This window comes from Pan troglodytes, chromosome 4 (assembly GCF_028858775.2).
Source record: "Pan troglodytes isolate AG18354 chromosome 4, NHGRI_mPanTro3-v2.0_pri, whole genome shotgun sequence".
In the NCBI taxonomy this organism is placed as follows: Eukaryota; Metazoa; Chordata; class Mammalia; order Primates; family Hominidae; genus Pan; species Pan troglodytes.
The window spans coordinates 87594306-87621422 of NC_072402.2; the positions used below are offsets into that span (position 1 = coordinate 87594306).

Genomic DNA, 27117 nt, shown 5'->3' on the forward strand with positions numbered 1-27117 from the left:
TTTAATACTGCATTTTATCATTTAAAAGTCATTATTTTTTTTTCTTTTCTATCCATAAATGACAGCATCAATTTATCTTGGGAAAGTCTCCCTTTGGCCTGGAAATAACCATGTGAATATTCTCTTTTGCAAGACAAGAATGTACTCATTTTAATAAGAGCATGTATATCGGGCCACGCTGATAACACAGAAGAAAAAAATCCATAAATGTATGCCTCCATGTTACTCCTCACCATATAACTTGGCTATTTCAGGAATGCAAAAGTCCAAATTTGCCTAGAATGGCAAGGGCTTCACAGCTACATCTCTTTGTAATTAAATTTTGTTGAACAAGAAATTCTTTGAATGAATTGGGTCACAGTGATCAAGGTGAATGAAAGCAAAGGGGCAATGTAGTGACTAAGAAATAATTTGCCATAAAGGTGAGCGAGGATTCAATCATTAAGTACCTTACTACAGTTAGATAAACACTGAAGAGTGATTATTTGGTCACAGAATGGCCAGGTATAGCTCACAGAACTGATGGCTACGTATTAAGAAAAAAAAATGATTTTCTACAAAGTGTGTGCCCATCTGTGAACTGGAGGTACTGAAAAGTAAGACTAGCAGTTTTTGATATAAGACAACTTTCACCATGTGTGACTTGGGAAAGAGTGACCTGCTGTATGTTTTGTAAGCCAGTGTGGCTTGAATGCATGAGTGGAGTATTGTACTATATCTTGAGCCCCACTGTCAGAGACCGATGAGAGGTGAGAGCAGGCTTCACCTGCAGTGGTTAATAGAGGCATTTCTTCAAAACGTCTCATATCAGAGAGATACACAAGGCTGCTGGCTTGAAAAACTTAGTGAGCTGATCCAGAAGGCAGGAGAAAGCATCACGTAGGTCAAAAGGATTATCAGGAGCTATTTCTGTATGACAAAACATCTATCTCATCTTACATTTCCCATGTACAACTGTGAAACTGTGTAAAAATTGAGGGTCTTTCAAATATATTATTTAAACTTATGAAAAGATTGAATTTTCACATAGGAAACACAGTTTCTCTTTTGAAAGGAAGGTGTCACTACTTTTTAGACAAAATTTTTGAGATCTAGCACCACGGAAGTTAACTATTCATTCATTCAAAATATATTGAACATATACTCTGTGCCAAGCAATACAAATATGGTTATATTTAAAAATGTAAAAAAATTCATATTTGTACAGAGTAAGAAACAAAAAGGATTATAAGTCACTCTGATTTTGTGTGAATTTACTATTCAAAATCTTTCAGTAGCATGTGCTTTTTAAAAGCTATTATTAACATATCCAATCTGGTGTTCCAAATAAAGTAGACAAAAACAGGCAATTATTTCCACCACAGGTTGCCACTATATTACAGTTATTTGTAGAAGAAATTTAACAATGCATATCAAAAGTCTCAAAAATGGTTGTGGAATCAGATCTAAGAATTACTCTTAAGGTAATAATTAAGTATGTGGACAATAATTTACATCTTTATCCCAGAGAATAATTTAAGACATAAAAAATATCTAAAAAAAGTTACTGGATAAAGTGTTTCGGCAAAAATATTTACAATAATACGTAAATAGTAAAATTATACTTTATATTGACATATTATATTACATGCTAAAGTATATAATACAAGTTAAAAACACTCCCTAAAAGAGTAAAGATGATATGATTACATCTACACATGTAAGAGACATCATAGTAGTGATTTTTATTTTCTGTTTTGATATCTTTAAACACATATATAATTAAAAGTTAGATTGTATATTAAAAATAACTGTTCTTAGCATCTATCTAAAGTGAAAAAGTTATGAATAATGACAAAGTTTAGGGAGTGGATCTGATTAATTCTGTTGCCTTTACTGGTAATACCTAATGTCCTTACCTTCCTGGATCTGAAGTCAGCAGTGGTTTAGCAGTGTGCTTGAGACAAAGCATAATTGTCACTAAAAAGAGAAACAAGAACTTTACTATAGAGTTCTAAAGTCAAAATCTTCAAGCTAAACATAGGTAATGTACATAATTTTAAAACACATAATTAAATTTTAGCAGCTGTTGTCAAGGAAATAACATTATACAAGTATTGTATGGGCACTCTCAAACATTTCATATACCTTAAAACATAAAGCTCTTAAAATAAAGTGTATGTGAAAGTTCAGTAATTTTTACAAATATAAATGAAGTGTAAGTGAAAAGGTCATCAAATTTGACAATTAAAAATTCCAAACATATTAAACAATTCTGCAAACTAAAAGAAAATAACCATTGGGCAAAATCCAAGCAGAATACATATAAAACTGAAATTAGAGGAATATTCTAATAGTAAAGATTTTAATTACTTGAGTTATATAATAGAAAGCAAAATATTTGATAATACAAAAATAAAGTTTTTGTATGGAAATAAGGTATCATAATAAGTATACATAGTTCAATTAGGGGAATAAAAGAAAAATGAATGCATCAAAGAGACGAATATATAGAAGTTTCTATAATTCACTTAAAATCACTCAAGTAGAACAAAAAGTAATGGTCTGCTTCTCAAGCATATCAAAATGCTAAAAGGAGCATAAACACATAAACAGCAAAATTCATTCGAAGTCATGGAGAGCAAAACAAAAATGTAGATATTGACACACACACACACACAAACACACACACATATATATATATATTTAAGTATTTATGTGTGTATGTGAGTGTGTGGGTATGTGTGTATGTGCGTATAACCAATCAGACTGTTGTCAGAAATGTATCATCCAGTAAAGAACTGTCTTTTGTGTTACTGGTAGAAACAAGAATTGCTACAACCATTTTGGGGAAACAAAAGCAAAAATGCACCACAGTCTTGAAATTCTATTAAATTAAAAATGAAAACAATGGCAATCATTAAAACGTCAGGAAACAACAGGTGCTGGAGAGGATGTGGAGAAATAGGAACACTTTTACACTGTTGGTGGGACTGTAAACTAGTTCAACCATTGTGGAAGTCAGTGTGGCGATTCCTCAGGGATCTAGAACTAGAAATACCATTTGACCCAGCCATCCCATTACTGGGTATATACCCAAAGGACTATAAATCATGCTGCTATAAAGACACATGCACACGGATGTTTATTGCGGCATTATTCACAATAGCAAAGACTTGGAACCAACCCAAATGTCCCACAATGATAGACTGGATTAAGAAAATGTGGCACATATACACCATGGAATACTATGCAGCCATAAAAAATGATGAGTTCATGTCCTTTGTAGGGACATGGATGAAATTGGAAACCATCATTCTCAGTAAACTATTGCAAGAACAAAAAACCAAACACCGCATATTCTCACTCATAGGTGGGAATTGAACAATGAGATCACATGGACACAGGAAGGGGAACATCACACTCTCGGGACTGTTGTGGGGTGGGGGGAGGGGGGAGGGATAGCATTGGGAGATATACCTAATGCTAGATGACGAGTTAGTGGGTGCAGCGCACCAGCATGGCACATGTATACATATGTAACTAACCTGCACAATGTGCACATGTACCCTAAAACTTAAAGTATAATAATAAAAATAAAAAAAATAAAAATAAAAATGAAAACAAACCAAAAGGCAGAATAGTTCATGCCAAAAAATTCTACTCTAAGGATTCTGTCCTCTAGGAATGGAAGTAACAAGTGTTAGGGTTAAAACAAATAATACAACATTACCTTAGTGGAAGCAGGTGGGAAACTGATGGCAAAAACTTCTACCGAAGGTTGAAAAGCTACAGCTTTTAGATGGATAAAAAGAAAATTACCTCCCCAAATCAGATACATCGAGAGATTTGTTAAAGAATACAAAATTATAGCTAGATGGGGGAATAAGTTCTGGTTCCATAAGTCTGTAGGATGACTATAGTTAACAATAATACATAATTTCCAATAGCTAGAAGAAGGGTATGTTTGAGATGATGGATATGCTATTCACCCTGATCTAATCACTATACATTATATGTATCAAAATGTCACTATGCAACCCATAAATATATATTTCTGTAAATTAGAAAATTAAAGCAAACAAAAATCTAACTAGAGAAGAATGCATGCTCACATTATTTGATGTTAATATTTGAATCCCTTTACCAAATATCTTGTACTTCTAGTAGAGTAGAATGTTGTTAAAACTCTTCAGTCTTTCACCATTAACTGGATATATATCCGTATCCATTGTCAGTGAGGTTGGCCTGCAGACCACCATAAAGACTTAGAAAGATACTGGTTCTTATCTTACCAATGCATTTCCCAAAGCTTGAATAAAGGCAATATATTATGTACCCTCTGGGATTTAATTAGTAATAAGTGAGTAGATTCAACATAATAAATCTACTTCAGCATGTCATATCCCTAAACCTGAGGATACTTCCTTCTGTGGTACACTAAGCTTGCTCTAATACCTGAATTTTAATGGAGATTATGGCTGGGTTCAGATTTCAGTCAACCAACTAATTATTAGAGCTGCTGCCAGCTCCTAGGTTAATAGACTGAACCCATATATATATATTTTTTTAATTTAGTATTTTCTGTCTAATATTTTCAACCTGATCCAACATTACATCATCCCTTTCACCCTAAGTTGGCACCTATAAGATTGTTTCTCATGATTATTCCCAGATTTCTGTTTATTATTTTGTAATTATTGGCATGTATGCTACAACTCATGAATCACAATACCTAACTTCCTTTGTGGGGCTGGCTGAAATGTGAATCTAGTGACATGAGACTGAGGGGTAGATCTTAATGCGAATCAGTATTGCCTTACAAATCAACAGCTCAAGTGAGGCTATTATAGGTCTGTTAGGCAAAGGATATATCATTAAAACATAATGTAGATTTTAGAAAGCAACATTCCTGAAAATACTGTATATCCATATGACATGACTTACATACAGAATAAAAGAAGCAAATAATACATAGATTATTTAGTAAAACTACCACATAATAAATGTATAGGAAAGTGTATGAGACTCAACAAACAAATTCAAGACAGTGACTAACTCTGAAAGAAAGAACATATGTGCAACCAGAGAGAGTAATCCAGGTGGCTTCAACAACACAAATAATGTTTTATTCTTTATTTGTATTCTAAGTGTGTAGGTATTCACTGTAGTAATAGAATGTTTCATGGCTATTTAATTTAGCTTTACGTATTAAAAATAATAATCTCTGTATATACATCATGATTCCATTTGAGAAATAAACATGCAACATATTGAATATGTGTCTCCTTTTATCTATGATTTAATGAGCAATCTGTAATAAGTATCTCACAGAAAGACACGCACCAAGGTAAACTGACTTTTTCTTTATTTCAAATTGTTCAAATTGTTGCAAAACATTTTATCATTATAAAACAAATCAAATAAGTAAAAAATTTTTAAGGTAAAATTATATGACTACTAGAAATAAAGCATATTATTTAATTTCTGAAAGCATAAATTAGATATATAAGAAAATGTGAAAAACATATACAGGATTAGTCGGGTAGTATGGTTAGGGAAAAAAGTAAACAGAGTGTGTGTGTATGCGTACCACAATTCTTTATTTGTTTGTACTTATGGATTTATTTATTTCGTTATCTAATTATTTGTTTATAAATTTACACTTTCCTCAAGAGTAACTATTAATAGAAAAATTACTCTTTGTCTGGAAAAAAAATCTAAGTTTTTCTGCATCATATACTTTTTGAAGTCTACTTCTTTTGAAATAGATTATTGATACTTAAATTTAATTATCTTTCTTGTATAATCTACCTCAACAGGAATCTGAAAGCAAAACTAAAATCATATTCTCATCTTTCACAAGTTCTATCACTCATAGCTGTATTAAATAATAGTAATGATGATCTCAAAGTGGAATTAAAGGGAAATCCTCAAAAGAGACAAAATGGGTTATGTGGTATTAGTAAAATACATAATCTGTCTTTCAACTGTAAGTTTAAACTGTTCATGTGCTACTTACTTAAAATGATTTCTAATATATATAAAAGTAATATACATTTATATATGCATATATACTCAACATATATAAATATAGACATGTAGATATTTAAAAAAATACTGATGCTCTCAGAGGATATGAATTACTTCTCATTAAAAGAGTTTTCCTAGTGTTTGAAAAACCAAGTTGACAAATTAACACTGATCTATATTATTTGAAAAATATAATTATCTTGATTTATTGAGTTTCTCTGTATATGTAATTGCACACACACAAACACAGCTGATGGTATATATGTTTTTATATTGGTCTCTGCATAGAAACATATTTACAAATTAATATAAGCCATTAAAATTATAATACCTTAAGAAAATAAGGAAAAATGCATACTTCAGTAAAGAAAAAGCAATTTGAATATTTGTGAACAATGTGATAATATTAAAATTTTAAAAAACCCTAATATATGAAATAGTTAGCTTCCAAGTTTTTCTTCCAGTTAGATTTGCAACTAAAATTTACTATTAATATGTAAAAAGACATTACCATTTATCGATGTTTAAAATGTCTTTAGAGTTGCATTTAGAGTTAAATTTATATTCATATGCCTTCTGTATGAGTTGATAAATAAATTTAACACAACAATTAAATAATATTGATTAATAAATTATAATTAATCAAGTAAGAAATGTAAAAAAAAGTAGTAAAAAACACAATACAATTGAAAATTAAAAGTTGTGTGTTTATTAATTAAATATAAACGTGAGGAAAAATGCAAGGATATTTCAATGGCAAAAAGATGTAACAAGGAAGAAAAAAATTATAGGATATTATATATGAATCTGTATTAATTAATCTGATGTTAATTTTGATATTAGAGAAATAAATATATCTCATGTAAAAATACATTCCTATATTTTTATACTGTTACGTATTATATAATGTAACGTATATACTATATATAACATAGTATATATTATATATAGAATATAGTATATATAATATATAGAACATAAAATTGTTATATATAACATATTGTATATGTTATATATTATATGTGTAATATATTAGATATATGACCTGTATGTTATATAAACATTAATATATTGGATGTAATATATGTTATATAATTATATATTATATACTAATATAAAAATATGTATTTGTGCAGCATAAATATAATAAAATGTATAATATATACTATATGTTACACATATACTATAATATATAATATACACCATATGTTACACATATACAATAATATATAATATACACTATATGTTACACATATAGTATAATATATAATATACACTATATGTTACACATATACTATAATATATAATATACACTATATGTTACACATATTCTATAATATATAATATACACCATATGTTACACATATACTATAATATATAATATACACCATATGTTACACATATACTATAACATATAATATACAATACTATGCATACTATATATTCTATATTATATATTACATATAATAATTACATATGTAAATATAATACATATAATAATTATATGTAACATGTAATACTCATCTGCCTCAGCCATGTGAATAGGATCAACATCAACAGTGAAAACTTATGTTGATAGTAAGTAACCTTGCTATGATGTGATAAGAATGGCATTAACCCTGTTATCTTCCTTTCCCAACATGCATAACTCCAGTCTAATCATAAATAAAATACCAGACAAATCTCAACAGAGGGGCACTCTACAAAGCACCTGCCAGTATGTTTCAAAACTGTCAAAGTCAACAAAAATGAGAAAAATCTGAGAAACTATCAAGAGGAGAGGAGCCTAAGGAGACAGAACACCACAAAATAATGTCATACCCTAGATAGAATCTTGGAACAGAAATGGACTATAGGTAAAAACCAAAAAAACCTGAATAAAATGTGGTTAGTCAGTAATAATGTATTAACTTTTGTTCATTAATAAGAATGAATGAATATACCATACTGATATAAGATGTTAATAACAGAGGGAAAAAGGGTAGAGAATTGGGTATATTAGAACTGTCTGCACTCTCTTCACAATTCCGTAAATTAAAAACAATTCTAAAAAATAAAATTTACTTAAAATTTTTATTAAGAAGTAATGCAAAACATTATCACGGAAGTAATATGGTCATTAGATCCTATGATCCAAGTGATTAAAATTTAAATATATCTATATAGCTTTAGGAGAAAATATACCCAATATTGTCATTTAATGTGTTTTGTTTAAAATTAGTAAATATTGTTATTTCTAAGCAAACTATTACCCACAGAATAAAAATCCAGAATGACTAATTTCTATAGAAAATACTATTAGAATCTTGTGTATTTGTTTTTTGGGGGGGATATATATAAACTTTGTAAATATGGCAGAAGAAAGAACCAGTTGGTGCCATTTATATCTTTCCGTATTCAATCCAAAATAAATTGATTATTTTTAATTCAACAATTCAACATAAGTAGGAGAAGAATAATTGGGATATTTTTCTAATTAGCCATCTTATACAGATTACATTGTTTACAGTAAAATTAGAAGCATCTTAAACATAAACACATTAGTAATAGCATAAAGATATTTTCAGTTCATAACATCATTATTAACATATTTGAAACAATTGGTAAGTTATTTAATGTGCTAAAGTATTTCTTCACTATCCATCGGCAAATAACATTGTCTTCTGTGGTGAACATCCAAAACATTAAACCTTTCATAAAATATTAATGTTTAAAGAGAAGGAATGTAACTATTGATTTTTATAAAGATGAAATCATTACTGTGTTATTTCATATAATGTAGTAATAATGAATATCGGGATATTCAATTCAATTTTCTTATTAGCTATTCACTTCTTATTAAAATAGAACTTTTTATTCAAGATTTTATCATATTTATTCTGGTGTCTTAAATGTCCCTGGGTCCATTAGACAACTCTCTTTTTTAATTTGCTCAGAAGAAACATCATCCTGTGTCCTTGAAGTAAAACTCACACTGCTGTTACATCCTGATAGCTATGGTTTTGGCTAGTACTGGGGCAATGATATGTAAATGATGTGTTGTTTCAAAGTGTCTGCAAAGCATTTTGGATGAAGATAAGCTTGAAGTCAAAGGTTAAATATGAAATTGAACTGAATGATCTCAGTGGAAACTGAAGTGCTGACAACAGCAGCATAATCCGATCCTTGGGTTGACCTCAGCAACCTAGGCAGCCTGCAGGCCTATAATATAATGATCTAAGCAAATTAAAAAGATAAAAATGTGCTAATGTTTTAGCAATAAGCTCTTAAGCAAAATCATACGAAGTAGTGCATCTTATAAAATAATCCTGATATATATAGTATCTTTATATGTCGGTTAAATTCACTGATATTCCCTGCATTTGCCTGCGAATTAGGTAACCAATGTTTTATCATTGCCAGATAAAACAATAATTGTGCATGTGTTAGTGTATATTGTTTGTGGGGATCTCCCTATGTATTTTACACAAATATTATATAATATACTCAGATATATAATTTCTTAGATAATAAGAAAAATTATAAAGAGACTAAAAAGCTATGATAAAATAATGTGTAATTCTCCATATACATACATATTAACAAGGGTAAACGTAATTTCCCAAAACCCGAATAATCATAGCAGAATTTTTAAAACTAGGATTTTAATTATTAAAGACATGCAATCCTGGCTGCCATGCAAGTTACATTCCTTTGCATGAAGGTAACTGACAAGCAGTTACAAGGCGGACCTACATGCATTGATCTTAGGACATCACTTTATGCAGTTAATTCATATGTAGAAAATAGTCTGGAAGCTGAATTACATCCTAGTTCCTGGTTCCTTTACCTCCAGATAAGGGAACTTGAAGGAGGCACAGTGTAATGTTACACAAATTATTTCCAACATGGTATATGGAGACATATTCCAGAACCCCTTGAAACAAAGGGATTAATATATAAATGGAAAGAGCTACTTTACCACGCTTTCAGTATTTACGTTGGAATTCTTCCCACAATCTATCGCAACCTATGCATATGCAGCAGTATTTTTCTGAGGGTAGAAGAAAACTACACTATCGGCTGAGAAAATAAAATATGTTAAGAATGGAATTGGTAAAAAAGAAAACAGAGCAGAAAAATGTGAAAAGAGTGTGAGATCTTTGGGTCCAAAGAAATGGATGAAATAGAGGGAAGACTGGATTCACTGTAACAGTACTGAGATTTCGTTGAGAGCGAGTACGAATACAATTGAATCATCTGCAGTTCCCAACTGTGATATTGAGAGGTGACAGCGTGCTGGCAGTCCTCAGAGCCCTCGCTTGCTCTCGGCACCTCCTCTGTCTGGGCTCCCACTTTGGTGGCACTTGAGGTGCCCTTCAGCGCACCACTGCACTGTGGGAGCCCCTTTCTGGGCTGGCCAAGGCTGGAGCCCACTCCCTCAGCTTGCAGGGAGGTGTGGAGGGAGAGGCGCGAGCGGGAACCGGGGCTGCGTGCGGCACTTGCGGGCCAGCTGGAGTTCCAGGTGGGCGTGGGCTTGGCAGCCCGCACTCAGAGCAGTCGGCCAGCCCTTCTGGCCCCAGTCAATGAGGGACTTCGCACCCGAGCCAGCAGCTGCGGAGGGTGTACTGGGTCCCCCAGCAGTGCCAGCCCACTGGCGCTGCGCTCGATTTCTCGCCGGGCCTTAGCTGCCTTCCCGTGGGACAGGCCTCGGGACTGCAGCCTGCCATGCCTGAGCCTTTCCCCCGCCTCCGTGGGTTCCTGTGCAGCCCGAGCCTCCCCGACGAATGCCGCCCCCTGCTCCATGGCGCCCAGTCCCATCGACCGCCCAAGGGCTGAGGAGTGCCAGCGCATGGTGCAGGACTGGTAGGCAGCTCCACCTGCAGCCCCTGTGTGGGATCCACTGGGTGAAGCCAGCTGGGCTCCTGAGTCTGGTGGGGAAATCTTTATATCTAGCTCAGGGATTGTAAACACACCAATCAGCACCCTGTGTCCAGCTCAGGGTTTGTGAGTGCACCAATCGACAAGCACACACTATGGCGCTGAAACGGATTAATAAGGAACTTAGTGATTTGGCCCGTGACCCTCCAGCACAATGTTCTGCAGGTCCAGTTGGGGATGATATGTTTCATTGGCAAGCCACAATTATGGGACCTAATGACAGCCCATATCAAGGCGGTGTATTCTTTTTGACAATTCATTTTCCTACAGACTACCCCTTCAAACCACCTAAGGTTGCATTTACAACAAGAATTTATCATCCAAATATTAACAGTAATGGCAGCATTTGTCTCGATATTCTAAGATCACAGTGGTCGCCTGCTTTAACAATTTCTAAAGTTCTTTTATCCATTTGTTCACTGCTATGTGATCCAAACCCAGATGACCCCCTAGTGCCAGAGATTGCACGGATCTATAAAACAGACAGAGATAAGTACAACAGAATATCTCGGGAATGGACTCAGAAGTATACCATGTGATGCTACCTTAAAGTCAGAATAACCTGCATTATAGCTGGAATAAACTTTAAATTACTGTTCCTTTTTTGATTTTCTTATCCGGCTGCTCCCCTATCAGACCTCATCTTTTTTAATTTTATTTTTTGTTTACCTCCCTCCATTCATTCACATGCTCATCTGAGAAGACTTAAGTTCTTCCAGCTTTGGACAATAACTGCTTTTAGAAACTGTAAAGTAGTTACAAGAGAACAGTTGCCCAAGACTCAGAATTTTTTTTTAAAAATGGAGCATGTGTATTATGTGGCCAATGTCTTCACTCTAACTTGGTTATGAGACTAAAACCATTCCTCACTGCTCTAACATGCTGAAGAAATCATCTGAGGGGGAGGGAGATGGATGCTCAGTTGTCACATCAAAGGATACAGCATTATTCTAGCAGCATCCATTCTTGTTTAAGCCTTCCACTGTTAGAGATTTGAGGTTACATGATATGCTTTATGCTCATAACTGATGTGGCTGGAGAATTGGTATTGAATTTATAGCATCAGCAGAACAGAAAATGTGTTGTATTTTATGCATGTCAATAAAGGAATGACCTGTTCTTGTTCTACAGAGAATGGAAATTGGAAGTCAAACACCCTTTGTATTCCAAAATAGGGTCTCAAACATTTTGTAATTTTCATTTAAATTGTTAGGAGGCTTGGAGCTATTAGTTAATCTATCTTCCAATACACTGTTTAATATAGCACTGAATAAATGATGCAAGTTGTCAATGGATGAGTGATCAACTAATAGCTCTGCTAGTAATTGATTTATTTTTCTTCAATCAAGTTGCATAAACCAAAAAAAAAAAAAAAAAAAAAAAAAAGTGGGTAGTGTGGTAGGAGAAAAACAAGAAGCCCAAAGATTGCATGTGACAGATTGAAAAAAAGTCAGTCTCTCGCTTGAAAATAAAGTCATTTTTTTCTGAGAATTGTTTATTGTTCAATTGCTTGGAATGTATGAAGAAATACTCCAATAATCTACTCAATGATAGAGTAAATGTTAAAGTAAATATCTATATACAATTGCAAAAAAAAGCAAAACCAAATTGCGATTAGACTAGTCACATTATATCTGTACACCACAATCAAATAAAATAGGTTAGTTTTAAATCAGATACACACAGTACAAGCAACTCAGTTTTCCTAATGTTATGAACATTGGATTTCAGCAACATAGTTTGTTCTAATATTACAAAGCTGAATACTTTAGTAATTTGTAAAGCAAAATATGTTAATTTTTTACCTCTTGAACATATAGTTACAGAAACATGACTCATTTCTAATTTCAATTCAATATTATAATGTATCCTTTGCCAAAGATTTCCCATTTGTTTCTCAGTGATGTAAGGTGTTCATTTTAATTTAGAAGTTGTTGAGGGCCTAATTATTTTTCTCCTTCTCTTTCTTTTATAAAGCAAAAAATATCCTCTAAATATCCTAGGCAACATAGCAAGACCTCGTCTCTACAAAAAAAAAAAAAAAAAAAAAAAAAAAAAAAATTAGCGAGGCATGGGCACATACTGCTAGTCCCAGCTACTCAGGAGGCTGAGGTGTAAGAATTGCTTGAGCCAGGGAGGTCAAGGCTGCAGTGAACTGTGATCAGCACTGCACTCCAGCTTAGGTGATAGAGTGATACGCTGTCTCTCAAAAAAAAAAAAAAAAAGAAAAGAAACTTTTCAAAATATGAGTTTAAAATGTCGGTATTTTAACATGTATGAAGTATAAAGAGTAGCAATATGTTGGAACATTTCAAATAAACTCAGTAATATCACTTTCATATTTTAATACATGCATTCTAAATATAATCTTGTCATATAATTGTTTGCACTTATATAAATAGCATAATAAATCACGTTAAGAAACTGGAATCAAATGAAAACAAAACAAAACCTTCCAATTTTATTAGTTAGCAATAATTAATCAAAAAAAGAACAGACTCTTTAAAAGTATACCCTTATCCGTATCAAATAAAAACTACCACCTCCAAATGATTGAAGATTTTTAAGGACATTAATTATAATGTATTGAAATAGTTCAGTAGTTTAAGTTGACCAGATTTATTGCACAGTTTCCACAATGGTTTAAAATTTTGCAAAGGATTAAATGCCAAAATATAAAGCCACAAAATTAGTAACATTTGTTTTATGTCACACTTACTCCAGAAGAAAATGGTCTGGTCTTAGTTCCGGTCCGGCAGAGATCGCGGAGAGACGCAGAACGCAGCCCGCTCCTTCAGGGCCCTCCGGCCCCGGGCCGGCGGGTGAACTGGGGGGCCTCGGGACAGGCCGAGCCCTCTGCCCTGCAGATACCGGAGGCCTCTGCTGTGGCTGCCCACTGGCTGTGCCCAGACCTTGAAGCCGCAGCGAACCTCTCTTTCCCATCCCACCTCGGTGACTGATGGCGGCCGTGGCGTCTCCCAGCTCGGACCCCGCCGGCACCCGGGTCTCCCGACCCAAGCCTGCTGGGCCTCGACGAAACCCCCGCAGAGCCGCCAGGACGCAGCGCCTTTGGGCGGCGCCGGGCGTGGTGGGCCGGGAAGTATGGCGGCTGCTCGAACGCCGCGCGGCGGAGGCCATTAAGGCGTGGACGGCCCGGGAAGGCGGCCTAGGGACGCAAGCAGGCTCGGTCGCCTCTTTCGGCCACGGAGCCGCGCAGATCCGGTTCCCGGTTGACCACTCTGTCGCCATTGGGCGAGACCTACCTAGTCCTGACGACAACGGACAAAGGCCTTAAGGGGCCTGAAAGGTGAGCGAAGTCCCGAACGACGACGGGTGGAACGGTTAGCGGCCATCGGGCGGTTGGTCTTCATTCTACCAGACTTTGCTGTCGGAAGAGAGAAATGGTAGAATGACGACAGGCCACGTTTGGCCCGTTGGAAATGCCCACCACCCTCTGGGAAGATTTACTGGCCGTTTATGGAAGGCCTGTGTATATAATATGAAAAAGCTGCTCTCAACTCCACCCCAACCTTTTAATAGAAAACGTTTGTCACATCTAGCCCTTCTAGATGGAAAGAGGTTGCCGAGTTATGATAAAAGAGTTAGAAAGTTACACATCTTGTAAATTCTCATTTGTTTAAAAGAAATCGTAGAAAATACATGTCTTCTGGAGATGACTTTTGGAAATGGAGTTGTTAAGACGGCCTCTGGAAGCGATACGTTCACGTTTGTTAAGTGGGTTAGATGACATGGAGCTGGAAGACCTGAGAAGGAAGAGAAGAAGGTTCTATGCTAGACTGGTCATATTTAGAAGACATTTTCATATTCTATCCATTGTTTTGTGTGCATTTTATTCCTCACTACTGTGTATCTAGTTGACAATGCTAAGCTTTTTTGAAATGTCTCTTCTTTTTAGATGTTCTGAAGTGCCTGATATGTTAAAATTAGAGGTAGCAAAATCACATTTTGTAAATACCTTTTTGTTACAATTCATAGGAAATATTTTTTGGGGGGAATGGCCAAATCACCTGTTGAGTAATACTCATTGTGTTTGTGCAGTGGTTCAGGGGAGGAGAGAGGAGGGGGAGGTGCAGAGAGCTCCATGCCATCCTGTTTACAGCGAGGCAAGATGAATCATTATGTCTGTGCATTTTGTTTTACTTATCTGTGTATATAATGTACATAAAGGACAGACGAGTCCTAATTGACAACATCTAGTCTTTCTGGATGTTAAAGAGGTTGCCAGTGTATGACAAAAGTAGAGTTAGTAAACTAATATATTTTGTACATTTTGTTTTACAAGTCCTAGGAAAGATTGTCTTCTGAAAATTTGATGTCTTCTGGGTTGATGGAGATGGGAAGGGTTCTAGGCCAGAATGTTCTAGGCCAAATGGAAGACTCTTTCAAATTATAACTGTTGTTACATGTTTGCAGTTTATTCAAGACTGCTGTATACATAGTAGACAAATTAACTCCTTACTTGAAACATCTAGTCTATCTAGATGTTTAGAAGTGCCCGATGTATGTTAAATGTATAGGTAGTAAAATACCACTTTGTAAATATCTTTTTGCTAAAATTCATAGGAAATGCTTTTGGAAATTGAATTGTGAAGCCACCTTTGTGAGCAGTATAGTAATGTCTATACTTGTTCAATGGTTTAGAGGAGGTAGGAGGGAAGAAATTGCAAAAGGTAATATACTAGTGTGTTCATACTTGGACATTTTCAGACACCATTTTTCTATATGTTTTGTGCATTTTGTTTTGCTCTGTATATAGTATATATAATGGACAAATAGTCCTAATTTTTCAACATCTAGTCTCTAGATGTTAAAGAGGTTGCCAGTGTATGACAAAGTAGTAAAATTAGCATATTTTGTACGCTTTGTGTTAAAATTCATAGGAAAACTTGTCTTCTGTAAAGACTTTTGCATAGGAATTTGTTCGACCATCTCTAAGCATTACATGTGCCTGTACTTGTCCACTGGATTGAAGGCAGAGAAGGAAGGGAGGAGGGAATGATTCAAGGCCAAAATGGCCACATTTAGAAGATACCTCAGATGATAACCATTGTTATGTGTGTGCAATTTTATTTAACAGTGCTGTGTATGTGGTGGACAAGTTATATGAAATATCTAGTCTTTCTAGATATTTGGAAGTGCTTGATGTATTTAAAAGTGGTAGTAGAATAACACTTTGTAAGTAGCTTTTAAAAACTGATGGGAAATGCTGTTTGGAAGTGGAATTGTTGAACCACCTGGGAGGTGGGAGGGAAGAAATTGCAAATGGTGTTTTGCCATTGCAATTATTAGAAAATTTCAGCTTAAAAAAAAAATGGTCTGGTCTCAAGGATAGTTGTTTGCAACTTAGCTCTTTTATAATAATGTAAAAAAAGATTTGTCTTTCTTTATTTTCAAAAGCTGACTTTATATAGAATCTAGCTTCTGACCTAAATCATTTCCTTGATATAATAAACTTTTACATGAAATAATACTTTCATTCAGTCGATTAAAATAATTTTCCTGCCAGCTAGTAGAGTGCAGCATGTGTAAAAATCTTACAGTTAAATGGGATCAAATCAGACAGTATAGATTTCCTAGACCATGAAATCTATAAAAATCAGAAGCAATGGATTTAACTCCCAAATTGTTCATTTAAAGATCTAATTATTTGTGTTTGACATTAAAATAAATCTTAAACATAAGAAAGCACTTTTTTTAGGAACAGTGTTATACTTGTTATAGTACTAACTGTAGTAATCTTCTACTGGTAGTTGGATTACTCTTTTACTCACCACATATCGATATTTAAATCACATGCTTAATTGGTCCTATTTAGCCTTGTTTCATCTTATTAGTTACAAGGTGATATTTATCAAGTGACCTAAACCATTATTCAAATTTATTTAAAAAAAAAATTGAGACGTTATAGTTTTACTACTGTAAAGTATATTAAAAGAGACATTTTCTATGTGATCTATTTGGAAATTATTTTGTTGGAAAAATCATCATGTAAGTTCCAGATAAAGAGACATTTTACTCCTCAAATTGTAAGAGTAATAACAGACAGCAACATTCTAAATTACTCTTCTATACACATTTCCTATTTGACAATTCTACAGCCATTAAATTAACTAATCATCTTCCTAGGGTGGGAATTTCATGCTTCAAATATGGGTTGATTAAAGATTAGTGTTCCTGGTGGTTGGTCACCTGATTCATCATTAGATTTGAAGAGCTGTGGCTCCTACGATAAATAAACACTGCAAAGCATTCTGAATATTTTAAATGCATGGTTTGTTTTCCTGAGCTCCCTGTGTTTGAGATTGCTCTGGATGCTTATGTGTTTTTTTCCCCTTTGCATCATCCTCATATACTTTACTTAGCACAGTTGGAAAAAATATAATCAAAACTATTTTGACTAAATTTTAATTTAAAATTAGACTTTAGAGGCATTTTTTACTTTTACTTTTGAAAGTAAATATATCTTAAAATTGTGTTTACAAGTTGGATAATCAAATATATTGCACTTTCAGGTATAAAGAAATTTCTTGAAATTAACTTGAGAAATCTTCTACATCCCCTCTTTTCTTATTAACTATTACAAAACAAAAACAAAACTTACGTAATCTTTGAAAGTCATACACTAACGCCTTTAGGAAAGAATGTACCAAGCATAACTATTTTTTCTATTGCCATCTTTTATATAGTTATATAATTTTATAATTTTCTTAAGAAATCAGATGACAATTGAATACATTTGGGGTGTATGACTCGCCATTTTAATATATGTATAAGTTGTGAAGTGATTAGCATAATCTAATAAACACATCCATCGCCTCACATAATTACCTTTTTTGTATGTGCCATGAGAACACTTCAGATCTTCTCTTAGCAAATTACAAACATGCAATATGTTATTATTAACTGTAATCACCAGGCTGACAGTAGGTCTCCAGTAGTTATTTAGGTTGTAGCTGAAGATTTGTACCCTTCGTCCAATGTCTCCACTTTCCCCCAAGCCCTCCATTTCCATGGTAAATGCCATTCTATTCTTCATTATTATGAGTTCAATTTCTTTTTTAAGATTCCACACATAAGTGAGATTATGCGCTATTTATCTTTCTGTGTCTGGCTCACTTCACTTGGCATAATCCCCTGGAATTTCAGCCGTGTTCTTGCAAATGGTGGGGTTTTCTTCTGTTTTATGGCTCAGTAATGTTTCATGGTGGAAGTATACCAATGTTTTCTTTGTCAACTCATCTGTTGATAGATATTTACATTGTTTCTACAGCTTGGCTAATTGAATAATGCTCCCAGGGGAATTCACGTGTCTCTACAAGATTGTGGTTTTATTTCCTTTGCATACACAGCTAGAAGTAAGATTACGGTATCAAACAGAAAATCTATTTTTAACCTTTTGAGGAATATCCATACTGTTTTCCATAATGGCAGTACCAATCTACAGTCTGCCTGTAAAAGACTTCCCTTTTCTTTCCATTCTCAGCAACATTTATCTTTTAGGTTTTGATTAGCCATTCTAGCAGGTGCAAGGTAGTATTTCATTTTGGTTTTAGTTCGCATTTCCCTGGTGATTAGTGAAGTTGAACATCATTTCATATACCTGATGGACATTTGTATGTCTTTGGGACAACGTCTATTAAGACTTTTTGCCCCTGTTTAATTTTAGATATTAAATTACTTGGGACATATGATTTACAAATATTTTTCCCATTCCCATTTCATAGGTTGTCTATTCATTTTGTCGATTGTTGTCTCTTATATGCAAAATGTTTTTTAGTTTGATGTAGTCCACTTGTTTAATTTTTGCTTTTATTGGCTGTGTTTTTGAGGTCAAATCTAAAATATTATTGCTGAGGCCAATGTAAAGGAGATTATCCCCTACATTTTCATCTAGCAGTATTATGTTTTCAGGTTTTATATTTAAGTCTTTAATCCATTTTAAATTAATTTTCAAGTATAGTGTAAGAGAAGCATTCAATTTCATTTTTTTTGAATGTGGATATCCAGTTTTGCCAACCTACTTATTGGACAGTCTATCATTTCCCCATTGTGTATTCCTGATTCATTTGTAAAAATTAATTATTAACCATATGTGTGTGGGTTTATTTCTGGGGTCTCCATTTTGTTCCATTTTTCTATGTGAACTTTATAGCGATACACACTAACATTAAAAAAGAGAAACATCTCAAGTATATAACCTAACATTACATCTCAAGAAACTAGAGAAAGAAGAATAAACAAAGCCCAATGTTAGTAGAAGAAAAAAAATAACAAAGATCAGAGCAGGAATAAAAAATGTAGAGTCTAGAAAAACCTAAGAAATGGAGACTAGATGGTAAATGGAATAGAGACTAGAAAAACAATAGAAAAAAATCAAATCAATAAAGAAATCGTTATTTAAAAATATAAAAAAGATTTGACAAAAGTTTAGCTAGGCTAATAAAAAAAGAGAAGTCTTAAATGAATAAAATCAGAAAATAAAGAGGAAACACTATGCCTGAATCCACATGTATTAGTCCATTTTTATGCTGCTGATAAGACTGGGAAGAAAAAGAGGTTTAATAGACTTACAGTTCCACATGGCTGTGAGGCCTCACAATCATGGTGGAAGGCAAGGAGGAGCAAGTCAGATCTAACATGGATGGCTGCAGGCAAAAAGAGAGAGATAACTTGTTCAGGGAAACTTCTCTTTATAAAACCATCAGATCTTGTGAGACTTACTATCTTGAGAACAGCATGGGGAAGACTTGCCTGCATGATTCAATTACCTCCCACTGGGTCCCTCACACAATACGCAGGAATTAAAGATGAGATTTGGGTGGGGACACAGCCAAACCATATCACCACAGAAATGCAGAAAATAAGAGACTACTATAAACAATTACATGTCATCAAATTGGATAACTTAAAAGAATTGAATAAGTTCCTAGAAGCATACAACCTGAATAATGAAGAAAATCTGAACAGACCAACAACAAGTAGGGAGAGTGAATCAGTAACAAAAATCCTACATCTAAGCAAAGCCTAGGACCTAATAATTTCATGGTTAAATTCTATCAAACCTTTAAAGAAGAAAGAACACAAATCCTTCTCAAACTCTTTAAAAGAATTTAAGAAGAGGAAATTTTTCCATACTCATTTATAAGTTCTGCATTCCCCTGATACCAAAGCCTAAGACATTAGAAGAAAATAAAATTAGAGACCAATTCCCCTGATAAACATAGGTGTAAAAATTCTCAACAAAATACTAGCAATCTGAATTTACCAGCACATTAAAAGGGTCATATCATGATTAAGTGGCATTTCATGCTGGAATGCAAAAATGGTTCAACCTATGCAAATCTATAAATGTAATCTACCTCATTGACAGAACCATATGGTCATCTAAACAGATGCAGAAAAGGCATTTGACAAAACTCAAAACACTTTTAGGATAAAGAAACCCTCAACCATAAATCATATAATGAATGTACCTCATCAAAATAAAAGCTACATATGACAAAACCTCAGGACTGTTCACAATAGCCAAGATGTAGAAACAACTTAAATACCTTACCTTATATAAAAAGGTAAGAAATGTGGTATATACACATATATGACAGAATATTAGTCACCTTTCAGAAGAAGGAAATTTTGCAATATGGAACAACATGGATGAACCTTGAGGATGTTATGAAAAAATGTGAAATAAGCCAATCACAGAAGGACAAATACTATACAATTCCACTTATATAAATAAGTATCCAAAGTAGTCAGATTCATAGAATCAGAGAGTGGGATGTTGGTTGCCAGGGACTGGGTGGATGAAGAAATGGGGAGCTACTAATCAAAGGCATAAACTTTCAGTTAAATAAGATGAATGAATTCTAGAGAGCTGCCCTACAACACTGTACCTGTAGTCAACAGTACAGTATTGTAGACTTTAAAAATTGTTAAGTGGGTAGACCTCATGGTAAGTGTTCTTGACACAACAAAATAAAATTTAAAGAAAAGAAATGGTACCATGCATTATTTGAAAATGGAGTCAGATATAAGAAAAAAAAAAACTCATCATTTTTTTATTTTTTTTGAAAAATATATTGGTATCATTAGATACCAAGAATGATATCTAATATCATTTTTATTAGACTTTGATATAAAAAATCATTAAAAAATCATAAAAAATGATTTTTATCATTAAAAAAAATCTAATGGTATCATTCACCTGTGTTTCTAAAGACAAATACACATTATTTTATTGGAATCCTCTAAGGTATTTTATTTGCATTTTAATTTCCTGTATAGACTTTCATTAATATGCTCATTTTTTCCAAGACTTCAATATATATGTCTTTAATCATTTTCAAAGTACTATTTACTTACTTCTAAATTGCCAGCTGATCTAAGATGGCATTAGATGCTACAATATTACTATACTTCTTGAACTTAACTTTTTCCAAAATTAGATAACTTGAAAATGTCAGCATCCCAGCAAGAAACAGGTGGCATATTGAAAAAGGGGATAGTTGAAGACAGTGTAATGAAAGCATTCTATACTAGACATGAGAAGTTTTAAAAAAATAGAATTAAGACTAATAGAAAGGAAAATTTTATTACCCTTAAGACTGAAGGGTAAATGTAGAATGAAGTTGTCCACATTATGCTAGGGCAGAAGCTACAGCAAACAGTAAAAAATAGTCACTATGGCATAAGATTTACCAAGCAGCCACTAGCAAACCATGGCCTACCAAGGAGAGGAACCAGGGTAGCATGTACCCTACTTTTCTCTACTCCTATCTCGCCTTGGCTTAGAAAAGCCACAACGAGAGGTCAAGGCACCTCGGTTGAAGCAGTGCCTAGAAGTCAACCTTCTGAATGTCAACATCAAGGAGGTTTGAAAGTGCATCGATAGTGAAAATAATGTACAAACAATCAAACAAATAAATAGTAATAGCTATATGAATCACTCAGAATAAAAGATATAGGCACTTTGGGAGGCCGAGGCGGGTGGATCACGAGGTCAGGAGATCGAGACCATCCTGGCTAACGCAGTGAAACTCCATCTCTACTAAAAATACAAAAAATTAGCCGGGTGTGGTGGCGGGCACCTGTAGTCCCAGCTACTCGGGAGGCTGAGGCAGGAGAATGGTGTGAACCTGGGAGGCAGAGCTTGCAGTGAGCCAAGATTGCGCCACTGCACTCCAACCTGGGTGACAGAGCAAGACTCCGTCTTAAAAAAAAGAAAAAAAAAAGAATAAAAGGTATAGTATAATCTGAATACACATTAGGTAAATAGAACATGATTGTTTGAAAAGGACATCTATGAAAAAATTAGTAGATTATAACCCTAATCTAAGTATACCTTAGAGTATACGTTAAACATAGATGTTGTAAAAATGTGACATAAGGTACATTAAAATCTAAGTTTGTATTTTAAAATATTCTAATAGAAAATAGAAAATGTCTAAACTTTAAATGTAAGTTATTTATAATATTTTACTAGTTTTTTTACACTTAAACTATAATTAATTATCAACTGTAAATTCATTTAGCATATTAGGAGCTAAGAAATGTGAGCTTTTAGACAAAATTTTTAGGTTTTCCTTCCCTTAGTTTCTAGAACTATACAATGGATAAATACAAAACAGAATATTCTGAATAAATTTAATTTAACTAAATAGGCTTGTATTAAAAATAAAATGTTGTCATACAATATTTAAACTATGATTCACATGGGAAAAGCCAAAACATCATGTAAGTTTAATTGTTACAAACTATTTTAATTATAAACTAAATACAAATAGTTCAGATTTCCAGCACTTAAAATTAAAGAAAAATAATTAAAAATAATTATACATCAGTGAGGTTGGGCGGGGACAAGATGGTCCAGTAGAAGCAGCAGGAATCAGAGGCTCCCATCAAAAATAACCATAATACATGTGAATCCTGCACTGGCAACTGAGGTATCCAGGTTCTCTCATCAGAACTGACTAGGCAACTGGTGGGACCCACGGAGAGGAAGAGCCATGTGGTGTGGCAGCCCAGCTCAGAGCCACATGGTGTAGGGGGTCTCCCACCCCCCAGTCAAGAGAGGCAATGAGTGTGCTACCCAGCTGGGGAAGCTGTGCTTTTTTCACAGAACTGTACAACCCACAGATCGGAAGATCCCACTTGGTGAACCCATGCCCCCGAGGGCCTAGGGTCCCAACACCAGAGCCACGCAGATTCTCAACAGCCTCTCAGCTATAATCTGCTTAAGACTTCCAAGTTCCTGCAGGGAGGGTTGACCAGCACCACAGCTGCAGCTGCCTGCTGTCTAAGCCATTTGAGCTCCTTAGGGGAGGGGCAGCAGCCAGCACTGGGACTGATAGCTGCCTAACACGCTAAGCTCCCTGGGCAGGGGAAGGGCGGCAGCCCCTTCTACAGTTCCAGGCTGTGCTTTTGCCCTGCTGGAGCCAGGGAGGCTGGACAGCTTGGTCCCTAGAGGTGCCCCCCACAGCCCAACACACCAGCTGTGGCAGACTACAGAGCACTTCTTCAGGACTGACCCTGACCCATCCCTCCTCACTGGGCAGGACCTCCCTGCAGGAACTCCAACAACTCCAGCCAGGCATTCAGGGACAGAACTCTGATCTCCCTGTACCTGAGCTCCTAGGGAGAGGAGTGGCAGACTTAGCCTTTCCTACTGGTAGTTCTGAGGAATCCAGGCAGATCAGACAAGTGGGTTTCCCCACAGCAAAGCACACTCTGTCTCACCAAAGGACAAAGTGCTTCATTAAACGGGTCCTGTTCCTCATGCCACCCAACTGGGTGAGACCCAACAGGGGTTGTCAGACACCCTATACAGGAGTGATGCTACTGAGATCAGGTTGGTACCCCTCGAAGTCAGGGATCCCAGAGGAAGAAGCAGGCACCTACCTTTGCTGTTCTCCAGCCTCCTTGAGTGGTATCTTCAGGCATGGGAGTGAACCAGATGAATATGGCCTGAAGTGAACCCTCAGCAAACTGCAGCAGCCCTACAGAAGAGGGACCTGATCATTGAAAGAAAAACAAATACACAGAAAGCAACAACAACAGCATCAGCAACAACAACAAAGTCCCCACAAAAACCTCATCCAAGATTCAGCAGCCTCAAAGATCTAAACTAAACAAACTCATGAAGGTGACAAAGAATCAATGAAGAAACACTAAAAACCCAAAAGGCCAAAGTGGCTTTTCTCCTCCAAGTGATTGCAACACCTCTACAGCAAGGGCACAGAACTGGTCGAAGGATGAGCTGGACCAATTGACAGAGGTAGGCTTCAGAAGATGGGTAAAAACAAACTCTGCTGAGCTAAAGGAGCCTGTTCTAACCCAATGCAAAGAAGCTAAGAACCTTGATAACAGGTTAGAGGAGCTGCTAACTAGAATAACCAGTTTAGAGAGGAACATAAATGACCTGATGGAGCTGAAAAACACAACACAAGAACTTCATGAAACATACACAAGTGTCAATGGCTGAATCAAACAAGCGGAGGACAGGATATCAGAGTTTGAAGACCACCTTGCTGAAATAAGGCATGCAGACAAGATTAAAGAGAAAAGAATAAAAAGGAATGAACAAAGCCTCTGAGAAATATGGGACTCCATAAGAAGACCGAACCTATGATTGATTGGATTATCTGAAGGAGGCAGGCAGAATGGAAACAAGCTGGAAAACACACTTCAGGATATAATCCAGGAGAACTTCCCCAACATAGCAAGACAGGCCAACATCCAAATTCAGGAAATACAGAGAACACCACTAAGATACTCCACAGGAAAATCAACTCCAAGACACATAGCCATAAGATTCTCCAAGGTTGAAATGAAGGAAAAAATGTTAAGGTCAGCCAGAAAGAAAGGCCAAGTCACCTACAAAGGGAGGCCCATCAAACTAACATTGGACCTCTCAGCAGAAACCATGCAAGCCAGAAGAGAGTGGGGGCCAATATTCAGGATTCTTAAAGAAAAGAATCTTCAGCCCAGAGTTTCATATCCAGCCAAACTAAGCTTCATAAGCAAAAGAGAAATAAAATCCTTTCCAGACAAGTAAACTGTGAGGGATTTCATCACCACCAGGCCTGCCTTGCAAGAGGTCTTGAAGGAAGCACGAAATATACAAAGAAAAAAGTGCTACCAGCCACTGCAAAAACATGCCAAAATTTAAACACCAATGACACTATAAAGTAACTGCATCAACTAGTGTGCAAAATCACTAGATAGCATCATGACGAGAGGATCAAAGTCACACATAATAATACTAACCTCAAATGTAAATGGGCTAAATGCCCCAATTAAAAAATACGGGCTGGAAAATTGGATAAAAAGTCAAGACCCATCAGTGTGCTATATTCAGGAGACCCATCTTACATGCAAAGACACACATAGGCTCAAAATAAAGGGATGGAAGAAAATTGACCCAGCAAATGGAAAGAAAAAAAAAACCGGCAGGGGTTGCAATCCTTGTCTCTGACAAACAGAGTTTAAATGAACAAAGATAAAAAAAAAGACAAAGAGGGCATTACATAATGGTAAAGGGATCAATTCAACAAGAAGAACTAACTATTCTAAATATATATGCATCCAATATGGGAGCACCCAGCTTCATAGAACAAGTTCTTAAAGACCTACAAGGAGACTTACACTCCAATATGATAATAGTGGGATATTTTAACACCCCACTGTCAATGTTAGATAGATCAACAAGACAGAAAATTAACAAGGATATTCAGGACTTGAACTCAGCTCTGGATCAAGTTGACCTAATAGATATCTTCAAAACTCTTCACCCCAAATCAACAGAATATATATTATTCTTAGTGCCACATGGCACTTATTCTTAAATTGATCACATATTTGCAAGTAAAACGCTCCTCAGCAAATGCAAAAGAATGGGAACCATAACAAACAGTCACTCAAACCACAGTGAAATCAAATTAGAACTCAGAATTTAAAAACTCACGCAAAACCACAAAATTACATGGAAATTGAACAAGCTGCTCCTGAATGACTCCTAAGTAAATAATGAAATTAAGGCAGAAATCAAGAAGTTGTTTGAAACCAATGAGAGCAAAGAGACAACGTACCAGAATCTCTGGGATACAGCTAAAGCAGTGTTAAGATGGAAATTTATAGCACTAAAGTGCCCACATCTGAAAGCTAGAATAGTCTCAAATCAACACCCTAACAACACAATGAAAGGAGCTAGAGAAGTAAGAGATAACTAATCCAAAGCTAGAAGAAGACAAGAAATATCTAAAATCAAAGCAGAATTGAAGGAGATAGAGACATGAAAAACTTTCCAAAAAATCAATGAATCCTGGAGCTGTTTTTTTTTTTAAATTAACAAAATAGACTGCTAGAAGAATAATAAAGAAGAAAAGAGAGAAGAACCAAATAGACACAATAAAAAGATGACGAAGGGGATATCACAACTGACCCCACAGAAATACAAACTATCGTCAGAGAAAACTATAAACACCCCTACACAAATAAACTAAAAAATCTAGAAGTAATGTATAAATTCCTGGATGCATACATCTTCCCAAAACTAAACCAGGAAGTAGTCGAATCCCTAAACAGACCAATATAACCCCTGAAATTGAGGCAGTAATTAATAGTCTACCAACCAAAAAAAAAAAAGCCCAGAACCAGATGGATTGACAGTCAAATACTAACAGAAGTACAAAGAGGAGCTGGTACCATTCCTTCTGAAACTATTTCAAACACTAAAAGGAGGGACTCCTCCCTAACCCTAACTCATTTTACTTATTTATTTATTTATTTATTGAGGTGGAGTCTCACTCTGTCACCCAGGCTGGAGTGCAGTGGTGCAATCTTGGCTCACAGCAACCTCCACCTGCTGGGTTCAAGCAATTCTCCTGTCTCAGCCTCCTGAGTAGTTGGGACTACAGGTGCGTGCCACCATGCCTGGCTAAGTTTTTGTATTTTTAGTAGAGACAGGGTTTTCACCATGCTGGCCAGGCTGGTCTCGAACTCCTGACCTCATGATCCACCTGCCTCGGCTTCTCAAATTGCTGGGATTACAGGTGTGAGCCACCGCACCAGGCCTCCTAACTCATTTTATGAAACCACCGTCGTCCTGATACCAAAACCTGGCAGAAACACAACAAAAAAGGGAAAACTTCAGGCCAATATCCCTGA

The 27117-nt window shown here is 35.3% G+C and overlaps 3 protein-coding genes across 3 annotated transcripts in view; 2 read left to right on the forward strand and 1 right to left on the reverse strand.

Annotated features, from left to right (window-relative positions):
- LOC112209227 (uncharacterized) overlaps nt 1-17767 on the reverse strand; it is a 108891-nt gene extending 91124 nt beyond the window's left edge. The window contains exon 1 of the mRNA XM_024356655.3: nt 13652-17767. Coding sequence (XP_024212423.2) covers nt 13652-14181 — 530 coding nt within the window. The 5' untranslated portion in view covers nt 14182-17767. The remainder of the gene's footprint in view (nt 1-13651) is intronic.
- LOC461941 (ubiquitin-conjugating enzyme E2 D3-like) lies at nt 11013-11724 on the forward strand. The gene has a single exon (XM_054677583.2). The coding sequence runs from the start codon at nt 11028-11030 to the stop codon at nt 11469-11471; it is 444 nt and encodes a 147-aa protein (XP_054533558.1). The 5' UTR covers nt 11013-11027; the 3' UTR covers nt 11472-11724.
- Nucleotides 13731-27117, forward strand: part of LOC101057669 (uncharacterized) — a gene marked incomplete at its 5' end in the record, with an annotated part of 65216 nt that continues 51829 nt past the window's right edge. Inside the window, 1 exon segment of the mRNA NM_001280263.1 lies at nt 13731-14239. Within this exon segment, the coding sequence (NP_001267192.1) occupies nt 13892-14227 (336 nt within the window). The 3' untranslated portion in view covers nt 14228-14239.

Excerpts from the sequence above, each read along its gene's own strand:
- LOC461941 (XM_054677583.2), top strand. The coding sequence starts at position 11,028 with ATGGCGCTGAAACGGATTAATAAGGAACTTAGTGATTTGGCCCGTGAC.